The sequence below is a fragment of the Bos taurus genome, chromosome 17, assembly GCF_002263795.3.
Source record: "Bos taurus isolate L1 Dominette 01449 registration number 42190680 breed Hereford chromosome 17, ARS-UCD2.0, whole genome shotgun sequence".
Taxonomy (NCBI): domain Eukaryota; kingdom Metazoa; phylum Chordata; class Mammalia; order Artiodactyla; family Bovidae; genus Bos; species Bos taurus.
Window position 1 is genome coordinate 68,155,907 of NC_037344.1, and position 21,094 is coordinate 68,177,000.

At 39.5% G+C, this 21,094-nt stretch overlaps 1 protein-coding gene and 1 long non-coding RNA gene across 2 annotated transcripts in view; one reads left to right on the top strand and one right to left on the bottom strand.

Moving 5' to 3' along the window:
* LOC101903066 (uncharacterized) overlaps positions 1–21,094 on the top strand; it is a 172,592-nt gene that overhangs the window by 98,835 nt on the left and 52,663 nt on the right. The gene's annotated exons all lie outside the window — the stretch shown is intronic.
* Positions 1–21,094, bottom strand: part of TNIP3 (TNFAIP3 interacting protein 3) — a 63,682-nt gene that overhangs the window by 16,801 nt on the left and 25,787 nt on the right. The window contains exons 5-8 of the mRNA XM_024977811.2: positions 19,841–19,972; positions 15,926–16,054; positions 10,543–10,662; positions 7,292–7,417 (exon numbers count right to left, since the gene is read on the bottom strand). Of these exons, the coding sequence (XP_024833579.2) occupies positions 7,292–7,417; positions 10,543–10,662; positions 15,926–16,054; positions 19,841–19,972 (507 nt within the window). The remainder of the gene's footprint in view (positions 1–7,291; positions 7,418–10,542; positions 10,663–15,925; positions 16,055–19,840; positions 19,973–21,094) is intronic.

The following is a 21,094-nucleotide window of genomic DNA, read 5'->3' on the forward strand; positions in this document are numbered from 1 at the left end:
AAGAGACTCTTTAGTTCTTCTTTGCTTTCTGCCATAAGGGTGGTGTCATCTGCATATCTGAGGATATTGATATTTCTCCCAGCAATCTTCATTCCAGCTTGTGCTTCATCCAGCCCAGTGTTTCTCATGATGTACTCTGCATATCAGTTAAATAAGCAGGGTGACAATATACAGCCTTGATGTACTCCTTTTCCTATTTGGAACCAGTCTGTTGTTCCATGTCCAGGTCTAATTGTTGCTTCTTGACGTGCATACAGATTTCTCAGGAAGCAGGTCAGGTGGCCTGGTATTCCCACGTTTTTCAGAATTTTCCACAGTTTATTGTGATCCACATAGTCAAAGGCTTTGGCATAGTCAATAAAGCAGAAATAGATGTTTTTCTGGAACTCTCTTGCTTTGTCTATGATCCAGTGGATGTTGGCAATTTGATCTCTGGTTCCTCTGCCTCTTCTAAATCCAGCTTGAACATCTGGAAGTTCTTGGTTCATGTACTGTTGAAGCCTGGCTTGGAGAATTTTGAGTATTACTTTGCTAGCGTGTGAGATCTGTGCAGTTGTTTGGTAGTTTGAATTTCTTTGGTATTGCCTTTTTTGGGGATTGGAATGGAAGCTGCCCTTTTCCAGTCCTGTGGCCACTGTTGTGTTTTCCAAATTTGCTGGCATATTGAGTGCAGCACTTTCACAACATCATCTTTTAGGATTTGAAATAGCTCAACTGGATTCCATCACCTCTGCTAGCTTTGTTCATAGTGATGGTTTCTAAGGCCCACTTGACTTTGCATTCCAGGATGTCTGGCTCTAGGTGAGTGATCACACCATTGTGATTATCTGGGTTGTGAAGATCTTTTTTGTATAGTTCTTCTGTATATTCTTGCCACCTGTTAATATCTTCTGCTTCTGTTAGATCCATAACATTTCTGCCCTTTATTGTCCCCATTTTGCATGAAATGTTCCCTTTGTATCTCTAATTTTCTTGAAGAGATCTCTAGTTTTCCCCATTCTATTGTTTTCCTCTCTTTCTTTGCATTGATCACTGAGGAAGGCTTTCTTCACTCTTGTTTTTCTTTGGAACTCTGCATTCAAATGGGCATATCTTTCCTCTTCTCCTTTGCCTTTCACTTCTCTTTTCTCAGCTATTTGTAAGGCCTCCTCAGACAACCATTTTGCCTTTTTGCATTTCTTTTTCTTGGGGATGGTCTTGATCCCTGGCTCCTGTACAATGTCACGAACCTCCGTCCATAGTTCATCAGGCACTCTATCAGATCTAGTCCCTTGATTCTATTTCTCACTTCCACTGTATAATCGTAAGGGATTTGATTTAGGTCATACCTGAATGGTCTAGTGGTTTTCCCTACTTTCTTCAAGTCTGAATTTGGCAATAAGGAGTACATGATCTGAACCACAGTCAGCTCCCAGTCTTGTTTTTGCTGACTGTATTGAGCTTCTCCATCTTTAGCTGCAAAGAATATAATCAATCCGATTTCAGTATTGACAATCTGGTGATGCCCATGTGTAGAGTCTTCTCTTGTGTTGTTGGAAGAGGGTGTTTGCTATGACCAGTGTGTTCTCTTGGCAAAACTCTATTAGCCTTTGCCCTGCTTCATTCTCTACTCCAAGGCCAAATTTGCCTGTTACTCCAGGTGTTTCTTGACTTCCTACCTTTGCATTCCAGTCCCCTATAATGAAAAGGACATCTTTGGGGGGGTATTAATTCTAGAAGGTCTTGTAGGTCATCATAGAACCATTCAACTTCAGCTTCTTCAGCATTACTGGTCAGGGCATAGACTTGGATTACTGTGATATTGAATAATTTGCCTTGAAAATGAACAGAGATCATTCTGTCATTTTTGAGATTGCATCCAAGTACTGCATTTTGGACTCTTTTGTTGACTATGATGGATACTCCATTTCTTCTAAGGGATTCTTGCCCACAGTAGTAGATATAATGGTCATCTGAGTTAAATTTACTCATTCCATTCCATTTTAGTTTGCTGATTTCTAAAATGTTGATGTTCACTCTTGTCATCTCCTGTTTGACCACTTCTAATTTGCCTTAATTTATGGACCTAACATTCCAGGTTCCTATGCAATATTGCTTTCTACAGCGTCGGACTTTACTTCCATCACCAGTCATGTCCACAACTGGGTGTTGTTTTTGCTTTGGCTCCATCCCTTCATTCTTTCTGGAGTTATTTCTCCACTGATCTCCAGTAGCATATTGGGCATCTACCAACCTGGGGAGTTCATCTTTCAGTGTCCTATCTCTTTGCCTTTTCATACTGTTCATGGGGTTCTCAAGGCAAGAACACTGAAGTGGTTTGCCATTCCCTTCTCCAGTGGACCACATTTTGTCAGCCCTCTCCACCATGACCCGCCCGTCTTGGGTGGCCCTACATGGCATGGCTCATAGTTTCATTGAGTTAGACAAGGCTGTGGTCCATGTGATCAGATTGGTTAGTTTTCTGTGATTGTGGTTTTAAGTCTGTCTGCCCTCTGATGGAGAAGGATAAGAGGCTTATGGAAGCTTCCTGATGGGAGAGACTGACTGAGGGGGAACCTGGGTCTTGTTCTGATGGGCAGGGCCATGCTCAGTAAATCTTTAATCCACAGCCCTGCTCATCAACAGAAAACTGAATTAAGGATTCTCTCCTTTGGTCCTCCCATATAGGGTCTCACATTTATTACATGTACTTTTTGTACTCCAGTGTGCACTATGTTCAGTCAATTCTCCTGATTCACAGTAGTTATATTCTATAAAGTAAGCATGAACACTGAAGTAGCAAATACTGAATCACTGCTCCCAGGGAAATGCAGGCTTAGGTTCCTACCAGCCACTGGTCATGCCATTTTTGTTAATCAATCAATACATAATCTTGTTTTATGTGTGTTTCTGTTAAAGATACCTTATTTGGTGTTCAGTCACTCAGTAGTGTCTGACTCTTTGTGACCTCATGGACTGCAGCACACCAGGCTTCCCTGCCCTTCACCATCTCCTGGAGCTTGCTCAAACTCATATCATTGAGTCAGTGATGCCATCCAACCATATCATCCTCTGTCATCCCCTTTTCCTTCTGCCTTCTATCTTTCCCAGCATCAGAGCCCTTTTCCAATGAGCCAACTCTTCACATCAGGTGGCTGAAGTATTGGGGCTTCAGCTTCGGCATCAGTCCTTCCAATGAATATTCAGGGTTGATTTCCTTCAGTATTGACCACTGTCAATACTTGCTGTCCAAGGGATTCTCAAGAGTCTTCCCAGCATCACAGTTCAAAGGCATCAGTTCTTTGGCACTCAGACTTTTTTATTGTCCAGCTCTCACATCTGTACATGACTACTGGAAAAACCATGGCTTTGACTATATGGACCTTTGTAGGCAAAATAATGTCTCTGCTTTTTAATATGCTGTCTAGGTTTGTCATTGCTTTTCTTCCAAGGAGCAAGCGTCTTTGAATTTCATGGCTGCAGTCACCATCCAGAGTGATTTTGGAGGTGAAGAAAATAAAGTCTGTCACTGTTTCCATTGTTTCCCCATCTATTTGCCATGAAGTTTAGTAAGTACTATAGATCCGTAAACAATAGCGCTATATTCATCCCTGAATGAAGCTTATCTGACACATATCTTTTCTCCAGTAGGCAGTTTGCAGCCTTCCTGCCCTTAGGAACACTGGATAGCACTTCAGCACTAGCTTGAGGGCCATTAAAAAATGAGATCCCCAACAAAAAGCTCAAAAATGTGAAAAATGTGGCACTAAATAGACCATGAAAAGAATACTTTTTATAGAACGAGAGCTGAAAGAAGAAGGCAGCGTCACCTTTTGGACTTCCACTGGGAATAAGTGTGTTAGGAGGTCAAGTATTTTGCTGCTCTGCGCAAGTTCACAAATGAACTTAAATGTGGTCCAAGAATTGATTTTGGGGGTGACAAATATATTTTAGCGAGTAGGTGAATTCACAAAATTGGAACCTGCAAACAACGAGGATAGATTATACAGGTTCCCCTCACTATACTGTGGGCCTTTTCGTAGCGTGGATTATTTTTTAGTTCCTTCAAAGCATATAGCAAAATGTCTTGCAGAAAGAAAGCATCAAAATTAGATATCACGAGGTGCTGAATGTGGCAGGCTAATTATAAAACTAAATGAAACTATTATAAATTCTCCCTTCCAATAAACTATTTATGAAATACCTGTGAGCCATGACTTGGGCTGGATGTTTTTGAATAGATTTTGTTTTTTTCACTTAATCCTGAGAATAACCTTGTGAAGTCATGAGGCAAGTATCATTATATTTTACAGGTGAGTATGGTGGTGGTGAGCGACTTCACTTTCACTTTTCACTTTCAGGCATTGGAGGAGGAAATGGCAATCCATTTCAGTGTTCTTGCCTGGAGAATCCCAGGGACGGCGGGGCCTGGTGGGCTGCCATCTATGGGGTCATACAGAGTCGGACACGACTGAAGTGACTTAGCAGCAGCAGCAGCATGGTGGTGGTAAAGAACCTGCCTGCGTATGCAGGAGGCTTAAGAGACTCGGGTTTGATCTTTGGGTTGGGAAGATTCCCTGGAGGAAATCGTGGCAATCCACTCTAGTATTCTTGCCTCGAGAAGACATGGACAGAGGAGCCTGGAGGGCTACAGTCCAGAGGGGCACAAAAAATTGGACACAAGTGAAGCGACTTAGCACGCATATGGTGAGAGAAGTTAACCAACTTATTTTAGAGACAGAAATTTTGGAATTACATGAAACACTTTAGAGATCATCTAATTCAATTTTGTCATTTTACAGATGAAGAAAAGGAAGTACAGGAAAAAGTTCAATATTTACTCAAGGTCCTCACCAACTGTTAAAGCAGGCATGAACATCAGACTTTCTTATCCTTAGATTTCTCCTAAGCATCTTTCACTTTGCCACACTATTTTTACCAGTCATTGCCTTAAATGATAGGAGGCAGTGATAGTGAGAGAGTCAGTTCCTAGGTAGGTTGATAAGGAGTCTAGGGGTTCCCAAGGAGAGAGGGGTCTGGAATTCTCAAGGAGGAAGAAAGGACAAACTTTTTTTCTTTCTCCACATTCCCTAGGATTATATAACAATAATGTATCCTGCCTGAGGACAGTCTCTGGATTAAACCTTCTGGCTAATTCTGTTATCTTAAAATGTAAATTATGGGAGTAGGTCTGATGAGGTCTTTACAACCTCCAGACATTCTTTGGATTATATAACTTCATTGTTAACACTAGCAAGCAGGTACTCTTTCTGCCCCCTTCTGATGCCTATGTCAGAAGCTTTCTCTATCTCCTTTATACTTTAATAAAACTTTATTATACAAAAGCTCTGAGCGATCAAGCCTCATCTCTGGTCCCAGATTGAATTCTTCTCCTCCGGGGGCCAAGAATCCCAGTGTCTTCGTGTGATTCAACAACAACCTTTCAATAGGAGTTGATAGGAGGAATCACCATCCTCAGAGATAGGAGGAATACACTCTGGTATGTAAGCAACTAGGTCAAAACAGATGGATTTGACCTAAAAATTCCTTTGGTCAAGTGGTCCATTTGGACCACAGGTAATATACTACTCAAATAAGTACTCTATTATATAATATAATGCCATAATGGCATTTAATCTGCTGTTAATACATTTAACACAGATTGTTACATCATCTATTACATTTTGTGAATTCTATCATACTTTTACCTCAGTAAATGAGACTTTTGAAGAATAAATGCTTGTACTATCATTATAAAGAAAATTTTGATAGTTTTAACATATTACTAACATCCTCCTTTAGTTCATAAGCACAGTTATACAGCACTGTGATTAAACAACACATTCATTTTGTTGATATCAAACAAAAATTACAGATGACACAGAAAGTTACTGTGGATTATAGTCTATAACACAAATAGATGATTGTGTGTTTCTAGCTGTACTAGAGTTTCTATAATGGGAAGAACATTGCCAATCTAGGTAAATATTTATCATCAATCTGATTTAATGTAGTAGAATGAATAAAATTAAAATATGTCAGGTAGTAAAATGATTTGTGCAGTGACAAGTTCAAAGAAATTAAGACAGTACTGCATGTAAGACATAAAAATTGAGAGCAATTTTCTAAGAATAATCAGAACATTTCTCACCCACTGTTATAAAAGTAGGTTGCATGAATTACTTTTAGAAAAAGCATTTTATTATGTTTTTACCATTATTTTATTCCTTCCAATTTCTTAGAAAGGAAATGGTTGTTCCAAATAATTTTCCATGTGAAATTAGGAATTTAAAGTTAATCCTTAAAAAAGATGTCAAAGAAGAAACAAAGAATTTAATTCACAATCTATTTTGTATTAGGAAGAAGAGTATGACAAAAAGTTTAAAATCTCCTCTGAGACTAAGAATTTTGAACTTACAGAGCTGTCACAGCATGTCTCACAACAATTTCCTATCTATTGAAACACATTACACAATTTTGCAAATTAAAAATTTAGTGGTTCCTTTTATTATCTTACGGAGAAGGCAATGGCACCCCACTCCAGTACTCTTGCCTGGAGAATCCCATGGATGGAGGAGCCTGGTAGGCTGCAGTCCATGGGGTTGCTAGGAGTCGGACACGACTGAGCGACTTCTCTTTTCTTATCTTAAGCCTAAATTGTGTTAGCTATATTTCCCTCATTAACATCAATATTTACTCATTATGGCAACTTCTTGAGTCTGTGTTTAATAAATTCTATTGCACTTAATTTTAGCATGCTTACAGTTAATATTCTGTTCTAATAAAGTGGCTTATATTATCTGGCTTCCTTGAGAGCGCTCCAGTTACATTAAATCTGGGAACCCACTGAACAAAATTCTTGGTCTCACTAGATATATAAACGACATTCATTATGCATGTTTTTGGAAGATAGGAACATTCCAATGTAGTCCTTCAAAGAAAAATGGTAAGAATTTAGAAACAACTTTAATGTATTGGAGTATTTCGTCTTTGAATTTAAGTGTTATTTAGTTCCAACTCTCATTCTACCAAGATAAATATTATGAGAAAAAAGATCAAAAGAATTGGATTTTGTAAAAGACTTTGGAATCCAATTTCTTGGATAACTCTTTAATATACTTAAGTTCAAAGGAATCGCCAGTCATTTTCATCTCTTTACAAAATTGTTTACAAATGATTTCATCCCAGATGCTAATTTCTCAAAAAAAAAAAAAAAAAATGGCCATTAACAGAAGCCGAAATATCTTGATTTTTTAATGAGAAAATAAATATAAAATACATATATGCTGGCAAAGGTTATTTGAACTTATACCTGAGAATTCAGCCTGTTCAACTGGGATTGAGAAGTCTGAATAATTTGCTGTAGCTCCTCTTTTTCTTGCTTAAGTCTTTCTCGGTCTGATCGCTCCTTTTTGAAGTCTTCTTCATATATTTGCACCTAGGAAATATTAACATGCTGTTACTGCTAGCTTCCTTTTCTCTTAAGCCATTTAAATGAGTTCAGAAGAGATGCTGTCTGGGTTTGTCCAATCTGACATGGATGTCCTCTTTTCATGAATATTTCTTTATGGTGGGACTCCATCTTGATACCTGTGACTATAATTTTGTCTTTTAGTTTGTTTAGAATGGCACTTCCTCAACTTTTTTCTCATTGAGCAGTAATTCATAAGTAAATTCATGGATATTTTGAAAAAAATCCTTTCACCAATATTTCTATTGCATATTACGTGACTGTGAGGAAAACTTGACCCCCCCCCCCCCCCCGCCCCGACTCCATCAATGTTAAGTGTCACTGTTTTGGAACAAATCATTCATCTCTAAAACAAGGCTTTGACATATAAATATTGCTTGAAGTTCTTCAGTCAGTTTACTGACAATAGCTAAGCGAAGCCACTGAATACTGACATGTCAAAGTTTCTAAACAGAAATTATAAGTTGAGCACAAGTTAAAAATGAAAGGCTCATGTATGTGGGAAAGCAAGGGATGTTTGTTAAAGGACATTCACCAGAGTTGCCCTTTATAAGTAACTGTGGGCACATATCATAAAAAAAGAGGAATATTTTAGTGGAATGCCTCTTGAGAGGTACTCCAAATATTGTAGAAAAGTAATCAAAACAACCCTGCCCCAGAACAGATTTAATTATTGTTTGTTTTAATTGGCATGGTGTTGATTGGTGGCTTGAAGACTAGAATGTGGAGTTATGAAAACAAATGAAGCTTAAGGAGTGAAGCAAAGGAATTCCTCTAAAACTAGATTTAAATTATAACTTACATGAGAACCTACCAGTTAGATGTTTGTCTATTAACGTTAAACCACATTGCACCATCATCACCAACAGTGCAACAAATTTTAACTACAGTGTTATCAATTTTATGTTAATAATAATAGAACAAAGAGTAATAGGCAAGAGAGGAAAAAATGAAACATTTTATATAGCTCTATATGCAGATATACATATTTAATTTCAAGCCTTTTTTCATCAGAAGCATTGCAAAAGAACTACACGCAGTCAAGCTGACATTTTGTTTTCTGGTGTTGGCTTTTTTTTGTTGAGAGTAGCAGTCTTAGGCACAGATACAGTTTAATCAATGTATAATTAATAAACAATTACCAGAGGCAACTAAAGTGGGAGAAGCCCATTGATTAGACCAGAACACACTTATAGTGATGTCATCACTTAGGTGGCCAATTCAAGCTCAGTTTCTTTGTGAATTTAAATCCTCTAGAGTTTCATGCAGCACTTGGTGGTATAATGATGGTAGGTATCCAGTTAGAAATGTGCACAGTTAAAATATGAACGCAGAAAGCTATCAAAAGGGCCAAAAATGAAGGAGATTAATTCTGGTCTACTCTTGGGGGTTATGAAAAAAGAATACTTGCCACTGTCTCTATCAAATACAAACTAAACCATTGCTGTAAACACTGCATGTAAGAGCAACTCTCCTGCGTGAAATTTACATTATGTGAGAGCAATGAAGATGACTCGAGTGTCTGAACATAAGCAGTCCTTTATTCAGAGGAATCCTGGCTTGTGCCAATGATACTTCAGGGGTTGAGAATCTAGCAGAGTTTTAACACTCTGACTGTACCCTTATTCTCTCCATGGGTTTATTTTTAAGCTGTGTATTTGATCCTGAATGTAATGAAGCAGATTATTCAAATGGAGTTGATAGAAGAAAAAGATCCAGTTTTACGTCAAATGCTCTGGATAGTTTAGATTTATAAATAGGTTACATTCTGTGAAGTAATAAGAGTAACGTGAATAACAATATCACAGTTGCTCAATTTCTCTATGTATTGCATCAAGATTTCCTTGTAATTGGCACTTGCTCAGAGAAAAACAGCCAAAAAGTTACTCCCAGGGACAGCAGAAAATCATACATATCCACTCTTCATTCTATGACATCCTGCCCTGCAACCTGCCATTGTTAATATATCACCAACAATGTGTGCTTCGAGGATTGGAATTCCTGTATTTATCAATATCACCTTGAACTGTTCCAGCCTTTTACCTATATTAGTTCATTTTACCTCTCATAGGAAAAGAGATGTGATATGCTTGAGTGGCCCCGTGGCTAAGCCAGTTCCAGCTGCTGCTGCTAAGTCGCTTCAGTTGTGTCTGACTCTGTGCGACCCCATAGACAGCAGCCCACCAGGCTCCCCCGTCCCTGGGATTCTCCAGGCAGGAACACTGGAGTGGGTTGCCATTTCCTTCTTCAATGTAGGAAAGTGAAAAGTGAAAGTGAAGTTGCTCAGTCATGTCCGACCCTCAGCGACCCCATGGACTCCAGCCTACCAGGCTCCTCCGTCCATGGGATTTTCCAGGCGAGAGTACTGGAGTGGGGTGCCATTGCCTCCTCCCCAGTTACAGCTAGATGAACTGAATCTAGGCTCCGGTAGTTTAGGCAGTGCTATGTGCCATAGCCCTGTGCCCCTGATGCATGCAGGAGCTTATTAGAGCATCCTTGACTCTTGCTGTGTACTTGGCAACAGTGAGTGAAGCAGGGTGGGTGGAAAGGAGGAAGCCATAACTCGTCAGTAAATTCCCAGGCAGTGCCATCCATATGTGGGAGTAGATAAACAGATGTGCCTCCTCTGTGATCAGTGCAGAGTATTCCCTTTAAAACTGCCCTCATTGTTCCAAAGCCTGGAAGGTCTGCGGCTATGGAGGAGCACCCCAGCTGCTACCATTTTCTGAAAAGGTCCAGAGTTTGGGTTAATAGTGTCTTCGAAATAAATTGTGTCTGCGTGAAAATCTCTGAAACCAGCACTAATAGAATTTCAGTGAAAGGTTAATTAGCATGCCCTTCTTTTAAGTTGTGTGCTCTTGGGCAAGCCACTCAACCCATCTGAAATTCAATTTTGTCTTTTATAAAGTGTGAGAGTTGGACTAGTTGATCTAAATTTTCCCATAAAGCTTTAAAATTAGGTAATTATAATTAAATACATGCAAAAACCTTTGACACAATGTGAAAAGCAGGATTTCTAGAAATGTCTAAAGCAGCACATGAACAACAGGCCCTAAGTTCTCCTCAAGATTGCTCCACTTTCAACTTCTCACCTGCTGTTTGAGAACTTCCATTTCTGTTCGCATCTCCTCACGGCTGCACTCCATTTCAGACTTCCCCAAACGGTCCTCAGGAGATGAAGAACAATCCACTTTCAAGGCATCCTGCAGAGCCTGTGTTATAAGATAAGCACACTGTTGACCTAAGAGTTGCCACATATGTATTTCTCTGCAATTATTACAATCATTTCAAATGCACTCACAAGGTAGAAGTTCATTTTTAAAGGCCTCACTAAATAACATTATTCTGATTTTCTAGCATATATGCATTTTTTCCAGAATCTCTGTCTTTTTTCCATGATGGTGTTTACGTTATTCAATTCTCATTGTTACCTAAGAAGGTTTTTGATATTACAGACCCTCCCTCCCACCTGACTAATCATGGCTCTGCTTCAGTCAAATATATGCTCCATCAATAAAGCTCAAACTTTAGGAAGTGTCAGAATCACCTGGAGAGGCAGCATATATGCCCATCTCTGGGCATTGTTCCAAGGATCCTGAATCAGTATATGTGGGGGTTGGAACTGAAAATCTGCATTTTTCAAAAGCTGCAGCTGATGATCTTGGATGACATTCTGAGTAATATATTTCTGCTATATAACCATGTCCCTTACAGGAGAGGTGGGAATCCATGCAGATTCGTTACCATTAGATCTGTGGTACTGTTCTGCTCTGTACTTGTTCAGCATACCATGCCCTGGCCTAGCTACAGTTACATTTATTCTCCAATAAAACATCCATTAACCCACCACAGGGTAGAGTGTTGTTGTTTAGTCGCTAAGACATGTCTGACTCTTTGTGACTCCATGCACTGTAGCCTGCCAAGTTTCTCACCCACGGGATTTCCTGGGCAAGAATACTGGGGTTGGTTGCCATTTGCTTCTCCAGAGGATCTCCCTGAACCAGGGATCAAACCCACGTCTCCTGCACTGGCCAGGTGGATTCTTTACCACTGAGCCACCAGGGAAGTCCACAAGGTGGAGAGAGTGCTCTGCTTTCTTGACATTCAGTACAATTTGGTGCTTTCACCATGGCGTGAGGAAGTGGAAGAAATAAGAGACTCTTAGATTTGCCAACCAGATCATCATCCTTACTCATAAATCCATGGTACTCTTACATATACTACACTTTGTCAGATTATATAAAAGATACTCTCTCTATTCTGAAGACCTTTGCCTTGTGATGAGTTAAATAAAATGGCTGCCAAAAATGGTGACAGAACATATCTCATCTTGTTGTGATATCAAAGCCCACACACAATACGACTGCTTGCTCCTTATCGAATGAGTCCTCTATACAGATAGGACAAGTTCACTTCCAACGCTACAAGACTGTACTTCCTCTGTATCTCGTTCGTTGCTTCAGTGATGTTCATTTGATGATTCTACTAGTAACTCACTTCCCTGCATTACTATGTAATATGGTTGTAAGGTTAGAAAAGTAAAGTAAGTTTATGGTGTTAAATGTGTATATAATTAAGACTAGAAACTTCCTAATAGGATGTCATCTAGTCTATGGATGCTGTCTGCTGCTGCTGCTGCTAAGTTGCTTCAGTCGTATCCGACTCTGTGCAACCCCATAGATGGCAGCCCACCAGATTCCCCCCGTCCCTGGGATTCTCCAGGCAAGAACACTGGAGTGGGTTGCCATTTCTTTCTCCAATGAATGAAAGTGAAAAGTGAAAGTGAAGTCGCTCTGTCGTACCCGACTCTTAGCAATCCCATGGACTGCAGCCTTCCAGGCTCCTCTGTCCATGGGATTTTCCAGGCAAGAGGACTGGAGTGGGGTGATGGATGCTGTCTAGACTGATATAAATACCATTTTTCAGGAGGTTGAAAGAAAAACAAGAACTTTTTTCTTCCTCCAGGAATTCTTAAAACAACGGAAGTTGTTTAATAATTTGTGTTTTGTTAGAATGTATTGCTAATCTACATAGTTCTAGGAATTATCATGATAGCTATACTTCTGATTAAATACCATTTTTCAGGAGGTTGTAAGAAAAACAAGAACTTTTTTCTTCCTCCAGGAATTCTTAAAACAACAGAAGTTGTGTAATAATTTGTGTTTTGTTAGAATGTATTGCTAATCTACATAGTTCTAGGAATTATCATGATAGCTATATTTAAAAAAAAAAGTGTTAGTAGCATCAGAGTCTAGGTGGGGTGAATGAAGTGAGTCAAGGTAATCAAGTATGCTGGCTCCTTATTCTACAGCTATAAATAGACTTTTTGTGGGTCTTGTAATATTTGAATTTCCTGATCTACCTATTCAGACTTCTAGAAATTTTGCAAATGAATCATAAATGAAAGGTGAGTTTAGCAGATATTTATTTCATCTTGGGGTTTTCCAACTTCCCTGAACAAATACCTGTAACTTATTCTAGAACAGCAGTTTACCATCAGTACAGATAAGATATACTAAACACATTGATGGTGAGATGGCAGACACGTCACTTCTGCCCATGGGTGGCACTGGTTGACTGCTACTGCTGCTGCTAAGTCGCTTCAGTCGTGTCCGACTCTGTGTGACCCCATAGACGGCAGTCCACCAGGCTCCCCCATCCCTGGGATTCTCCAGGCAAGAACATCGGAGTGGGTTGCCATTTCCTTCTCCAATGAATGAAAGTGAAAAGTGAAAGTGAAGTTGCTCAGTCGTGTCTCACTCTTAGCTACCCCACGGACTGCAGCCTACCAGGCTCCTCCGTCCATGGGATTTTCCAGGCAAGAGTACTAGAGTGGGGTGCCATTGCCTTCTCTGACTGGTTGACTAGCCCCAGGTAATTTTTCTCACTTAGATTAAACATTTGGATTCTCTTGTCCAGACTTCATGAAAACAATACCTTTAGGTATCTCCTTCAAAGCAAAAAAGTAGAACTGAGTACATGTAGCTGTGTGAACTTCTGAAAACCATCTGCTAATTGCTAAGCTGACATGCTATGCATTTCTGCTGAGAGACTGGGTTAGCAGGCAGTAAGTTTGAGCAAGCAGGGTGGGCCCCAAATTCCATCCTGTGATGAATGGTGTGCACAATTAGCTACCCAAATCATCATTTTTGAGTAACTTCTATTTATTACAGTGGTAAAAGAGAAAAGAAAAATCTACAGTATAAAACAGAATAATTTCTTACATTTCATTAGACACTAAATGAGAAAAAAATCTCTTTGTACTAAATGAAAAAAAAGAGAAAAAATTCTTTTTATGGCTCATCACTTTTTATCTGTGTTTAAAAGTGACAGTTGAAGGTATAGATGTGGGAGATGAAATCTCTTCTTGTTTGAAGTACACTTTTATGTTTTCTTACTACTCATAAATAAGAGTAAAGCATTATGCCTATTAAAGCATAAATGTCAGGATCACAATTGGCTATTGAACATATTACGTTATCAGTAAATTACATTAGTTAGTTAATTCATCCACTCAACAAATATTTAAGAACATATTATGAGCCAGGCCCTGTTCTAGGCACTTTGAATACAGCAGTGAACAAAAGAGAGACACTCAGGGCCCCCTTATGACTACTGTCCTTGTGTGTCTCCTCCTTCAAACAATAGGTATTGATAGTAAAGTTATATAATTGCATTCTTACAAAGATGAATATGTTAATATTAATACGAAATGTTTTTTCGACCTAAAACTTTCAGTTTTTTCCCCTCTGACCTTAAGAGAAAGTAAGCATCTCAATGGGCCACTAAAAGTATTGTGAGTACTCAACATTGGGTCTACCATGCCTAGCAGAGATGTCTGCCCTGCAAAAATCCTGCCCACATGGCGCTTACAATCAAGACTGGGAGATAGCAAGCAAATATGATAATAAACATGAGATATTTTGCATGTATTAAATAGCAATGAATTCCAAGGAAAAACTAAAACAGGAAATTTTAGAGGTGTAGTATATAATTTTAGTTAGGATAACCAGAAAAATCCTCTTTGAGAAGATGACATTTGTATCAAACTCTGAATTTTACTCAAATTAATTTTTCTTATTGAGATTTCAGGATTATAATCATGAGCTATTAAGTGTTTACGTATTAAAAGTTTTTATTTTGTTGACTATAAAAGCAGATACACAGAAATTAAGGTTATATATGAGCTTCTTGAGTTAAAAACAGAGTTCTTGACTGTTATAATTTATACAGGCTTTATATCCTTATGTCCACATTTAGAGAAACAGAGAAGAGAACTAATAAGCGATGACATACCAAAAGTGGGAGAAATTTCAAGTATAATCTCAATTAATGTCAGTTCCTCTCATTCATTTGCAGAGAATTTCCAGCAGAGAATAAGAGAGAAAATCCACTTGCCCTGAATCTGTATCTCTGAACATTGATTTTCTCTCTTAAAGGATAGAGAAGTACACTGTTTATGAAGTCAACCTCCAATTTCTCACTTTATCCTGAATATTAGCTTGCCTCATAAACAGATCAAATACAGCATCACATTTGTAAAGCATCCCATTAGCTGTACAGGCACATCGTTAACACTCTGGGAATCTTTAAGTTACACCTCTGGAAACTCCTCAACTACAAGATGTCACACAGTCCAAAATGCAAGCCCTGAGCACGTGTTTAAGGCCAATCACCTGCTCACTTTAGCAGACAATTTCTGTTACTTTGGCCAAGAAATACCTAGCTTGAGAGATGAACATTTCAACTCCTACAGGTATTTCTATGTCCATGTATGAAAAAGTCAACAGCAAAGGGTTTAGTTTTTTTCCTCTGAACAAGTCAGCAGTCCCTTTCCACAGAAAATTAAGGTTTAGTCCATGAAACAACACACAGACACACACACTCACAAGTCATTCTTTTGCAGCAATTCAAAGGTGGCTCCTTTGAATAGTTAAGTTGGAGCGAAGGCATTAAAATCACCGGCATTTTCTTAATCGAGCTATCCCCACTCTCCCCCCTAAAAGGCTTTTTCTCGGAAAGCCCGTCATTCTTGGATTTGGCATTTAGCCTGCTTCCATATAGTCTGCTTCACACCTAGCAGCTCCACAGTGATGACTTTAAAGTGCAGTCTGTTTCCTCAGGAAACTTTGTGGTTGACCAAGACATACACTACTCTTCGCAACCACCCACTTGTTTTATTCGGTTCTTTGAACTACCAAAAAAGAAATTCTTACTCTCTTTTATAATATCTCCTTATCTTTTTCATGACAGTCTTTGCAGGGACACGAATTCACCAAAAAATCCTTAGCCAAGTATAGCTGAACGAGGAATATAGGAGAGATTTATAAAATTACAGAGACCTTTTGTGCAAGCCCCCAAAGCCTGTGAGCTGCATTGCAGCGTGAGTGGATTTTGCTGTGAGTTTCAACCCAGAATGTACTCTTTATACAGAAACCTCACATTTGACCTCTCCAACTTCACCTGGCTTGATACCTTATTGAGGCGTTTTATTTCACATTCATAATGTTGCTTCTTGTGGTTCATGAGGGCATTTTTTTCCTTCAAAAGGTTATTCTCTATCTTCAATTCATGTAATTCTCCATTTAGGCTCTCCTTTTCCTTCTGAAATAGAAAGCAAGAAAACAAATTCCAAATCAATAACATTCAGATGAGATGATTTTGTAGGACTACTACTGAAATTAAAACAACAAAACAAGACCTACTAGATTTTCACTTAACATCCCACTTGAGTAATATTCTCTGGGTGGGCTTCCCTCATGGTTCATCTGTAAAGAACCTGCCTGTGAATGCAGGTGATGTGGGTTTGATCCCTGGATGTTCAGGTGATGTGGGTTTGATCACCAAAGAAGGAAATGGCAACCTACTTCAGTATTCTTGCCTGGAAAATCCCATGGACAGAGGAGCCTAGCAGGATACAGTCTGTGGGATCTTAAAACGGTCGGATGTGAGTTAGCAACTAAACAACAACAACTCTGGGTGGAAGTCAGGATGAGGATAGAAAAAATCTTTGTATTATCCTTACTGCTACTAAGTTTTGTGGCCCCAGAACAATATGTCAAAATCCCCACTCCTCACTTCTAAGGATCAAATAAGTCTGCAGAATAAGCTATTCCCTATGCGATGAAAGACTGATTCACTGAAAAATAATTGAAAGTTTTAAAATGCAAAAAGTGTCATTGGAACAAAAAATACCAATATCTCAAAGCCCTGTTTCATTCTGGCCTGGAGAGAGACAGAAGAGGATAAAGGATAAAACCTCAGACAATAAGACCCTACACCACAGATAATTACTCAGAGTGCTGTATTTTTGTGATGATTACTTTTAAAATGTACAAATGGGCTGGTCCAACTGCCATCACTCCTCCACTTCTCAGAACACCTTCAAGCAATCCAGTGTTTTAAGTACCTGAAGCAAGGCTGGTGGCTTAGACACAGGTTCTGGATTCAGACAACAGCTGTCTCCTATCTCTTAATTTTATATTCTGGGCAGTAAACTTTTTGTTGAGTGAATTGGATTCTTAATGAGAAGAAAATTTTAACCTAATAAAATAAATATTCCAGAATTTAGGTAAATCTATATGTTGAAATATATTGTTTTAATAGCTATTATTTCCCAAAACAATGATTTAAGAAATCAACTTTAGGTGAGTTGTTTTCTTTAAAAGTGAAAACATTTCTATTTGCCTTTGTTTAACCAGACTAGATCTATATGTACACCTAGAAAATTCACCAATCTTTTTCTAATTTAGCATAGCTTAAGAGAAAATTATTTCAACTAGAAAATGATCCAAATGGCATAGGGAAGAAAATAACCATGATTCCTGTGCTGGGTATAGATGGAACAGAAAGGAACTTTTACATGGCAGAAAGGGAATTGCTAAACTTCGCTTTTTTTGGACACTGTCAAAGATATTCTTAGCAAGGTGGGAAATCTGAAAAAACGTTGTCATGTACTAATTTGTGAAACTGCCTTAAGACTGGTACATGTTGTAAAACACAACCACTTCATCACAATATCAGTCACAAGACTTCACCTGAGAAAATTAGCCTTATTCTTCTTTTTCCTGTCTGAAAAAATGAGAGGCCATTAGAGCTCAAAGGCCTCTGCCCTGTTCCTACAATATCCATGAAGTCCCATCAGTTCAGTGAAATTCAGTTGCTCAGTCGTGTCTGACTCTTTGCGACCCCATGGACTGCAGCACGTCAGGCCTCCCTGTCCATCATCATCTCCCGGAGCTTGCTCAAACTCATGTCCATTGTGTCGGTGATGCCATCCAACCATCTTATCCTCTGTGGTCCCCCTCTCCTTCTGCCTTCAGTTTTCCCCAGCATCAGGGTCTTTTCAAATGAGTCAGTTCTTCGCATCAGGTGGCCAAAGTATTGGAGCTTCAGCTTCAGCATCAGTCCTTCCAATGAATATTCAGGACTAATTTTCTTTAGGATTGACTGGTTGGATCTCCTTGCAGTCCAAGGGACTCTCAAGAGTCTTCTCCAACACTACAGTTCAAAGGCTTCAATTCTTTGATGTTCAGCTTTCTTTAAAGTCCTACTCTTACATCCATACATGACTACTGGAAAAACTTTGACTAGACTGACCTTTGTCAGCAAAGTAATGTCTCTGCTTTTTTTTTTTTTTTAATTTAATTTATTTTTTTATTGAAGGATAATTCTTTACAGAATTTTGCTGTTTTCTGTCAAACCTCAACATTAATCAGAGGGGTGGGATGGGGAGGGAGATGGGAGGGAGCTTCAAAGGGGAGGATATATGTCTGCTCTTTAATATGCTGTCTAGGTTGGTCATAGCTTTTCTTCCAAGGAGCAAGTGTGTTTTAATTTCATGGCTGCAGTCACCATCTGCAGTGATTTTGGAGTCCCCCAAAATAAAGTCTGTCACTGTTTCCATTGTTTCCCCATCTATTTGCCATGAAGTGATAGACTGGATGCCATGATCTTAGTTTTCCGAATGTTGAGTTTAAATCCAAAATTTTCACTCTCCTCTTTCAGTTTCATCAAGAGACTCTTTAGTTTTTCTTTGCGTTCTGCCATAAGGATGGTGTCATCTGTGTATTTGAAGTTATCTTGATTCCAGCTTGTGCTTCATCCAGCCTGGCATTTTGCATGATGTACTCTGCGTGTAAGTTAAATAAGCAGCCTGACAGCCTTGAAATACTCCTTTACCCAATTTGGAACCAGTCTGTTGTTCCATGTCCAGTTCTAACTGATGCTTCTTGACCTGCATATGGGTCTCTCAGGGGGCAGATCAGGTGATCTGGTGCTCCCATCTCTTGAAGAATTTTCCACAGTTTGTTGTGATCCACACAGTCAAAGGCTTCGGCATAGTCAATAAAGCAGAAATAGATGTTTTTCTGGGACTCTCTTGCTTTTTTGATGACCCAGTGGATGTTGGCAATTTGATCTCTGGTTCCTCTGCCTTTTCTAAAACCAGCTTGAACATCTGGAAGTTCACAGTTTACGTATTGCTGAAGCCTGGCTTGGAGAATTCTGAGCATTACTTTAGTAGCGTGTGAGATGAGTGCAATTGTGTGGTAGTTTGAGCATTCTTTGGCATTGCCTCTTTGGAATTGGAATGAAAACTGACCTTTTCCAGTCCTGTGGCCACTGCTTCATTTTCCAAATTTGCTGGTATATTGAGTGCAGCACTTTCACATCATCATCTTTTAGGATTTGAAACAGCTTAACTGGAATTCCATCATCTTTACTAGCTTTGTTCATAGTCCCATAACTATAAAGTCCCATAACTAAAAGTAAAACCAGCAGTCCACATTAAGAAAAGGCATCATCTCAATGCCACTTTCTAGTTCTCAGGAGGACTAAAGGACCGTTCCAATCTGGAGACTGGGGTCAAGTCCCATTTTCCCATGTGTTACTTATAGACATTGACAAGCCGTCTAAACTCTACACCTCAGCCTTCTCATCTCTAAAATGACAAAGGTAATATTTTGCTCACAGATGGGCAAAGAATGTTAAATGAGATGAGGAGGATGAGGCATTTTTCAAAAATGTTATCTTTTTAGGGTGACAAAAGTCATACTTATTTGTAAAGCTTCTTGTAAGGTGAAAAGCAGCTGTACAAAGATTTGTCAAATTATCAACAATAGCAGTAAAAATAAATCAGTATGAGTAAAAGCAAAAAAGCAAAATGAATTTTTTCCTAGGCTGCAATACCCTAGAAAAACACCCCCAAATCTGTGGCTTGGTTCTCCCTGCGGATGGAGCCTGCTGAACGGCAAAGGAGGAAGCGAATCCTTCTGATTCTAGAGACCTGGCCCCTGGTTTGGGCCCTTGCGAAACCAGTACACCCTGGCCCGTCGGTGGCAGGGGCCCCGCCCTCCTGGGGGCGGGGATTCGCTCCCGAGCCCCGCCCACCTCCGCACGCCGCAGCGGCTCACTGGTCCTGCAGTGCGGCGGGAAGCTCTCCCTCGGGCTCTGCAGCCGCTCCTTCTCCAGTGTTCTCAGGAATCTTTCTGCGGAATCCAGTTTCGATTTCAGCTCTGCGACCTGCAGGAGTGGTTCACAGACAGCTGCAGACACCTAGTCCGAAGCCCACCAACCCCTGTATTTTTCCCCAACCTAACACCCGGGGACAGAACTGGCTCACTCCTGGGCATCCCCTAGGGAGGGGCTCTTCTTCCCACTGTCCCAAACCAAGATCAGGTCTTTTGCTGTTTTAAAAAATGCTTCCTCTACAAGAGGAAAAAGCAAACACCAAAACAAATTGTAGGCCCCTTTCTCCAGACTACACCCCTTTGGAGGGAATAACCCCTTAGACCTTACGGGAGCCATCGAGGCTTGTCATTCTATTTTCAACTGGCAAGGTGTGCCTTGCCTGATCTGAAGAGGGCAGTGAAGGATGGAGATCAGTGAACGTGCTTACATTGCAGAACAACAGATATGGCCTTTGCTCCTCAGTAACCTACAGCACTTGACCTGCTGTGCGGTGCGTGCTAAGCCTCTTGACCTGCTATTAAATTCCAAATGAGGTGTCTGGGTGACAGGGGTCCAGCGAGAGAAGCCTTAGGATCAAGCAGTTCATCAAAGATGGGGAGTGTGACCATTTTTAACCCTGGGTCTTCACGCAGCTGCAAGCCCTTTGGGAAGGTAACTAAATGTTTTCTCTGGGATCATGTGATTTAAAATTTGGAGACTCAAAAGCTGCCCCTCTGAATATTATTATATAAGGTGGCTTGGCCATGGCCTGGTGTAGTGAAAACTATCCTGCTTTTTCTAAATGTAATACTTTGAGTATCAAAATGGGGAAGAAAAGAGCAATTCTGCTGTATTTCTCACGTGTGGTCAAATTTCTTAATTTTGAATTATTTAGGGAATTTACTTTCTCTTCTCTCTCTTTTTGAAACATGAAATGATTTTAAATAATAAATTGACTTTTCCTCTTTAAATATATTTTTTTCCAAAAAAAAAAAAAAAAGATTATTTCTCACCAAAACAAAAGTTTCTTGTCTGAGAACATGCTTTAGAGAGAAGAGGGTTTTGCCCCATTTTCCCTCACTCACTGTTAGCATTCTTTCCTTATCTGTGGGAAACAGCTTATGCTATAAAGAATTAGAGAACCAGCCTTGTATAAAACAGTATGAACTTTAAGCCATCTCTCACCTCACATAT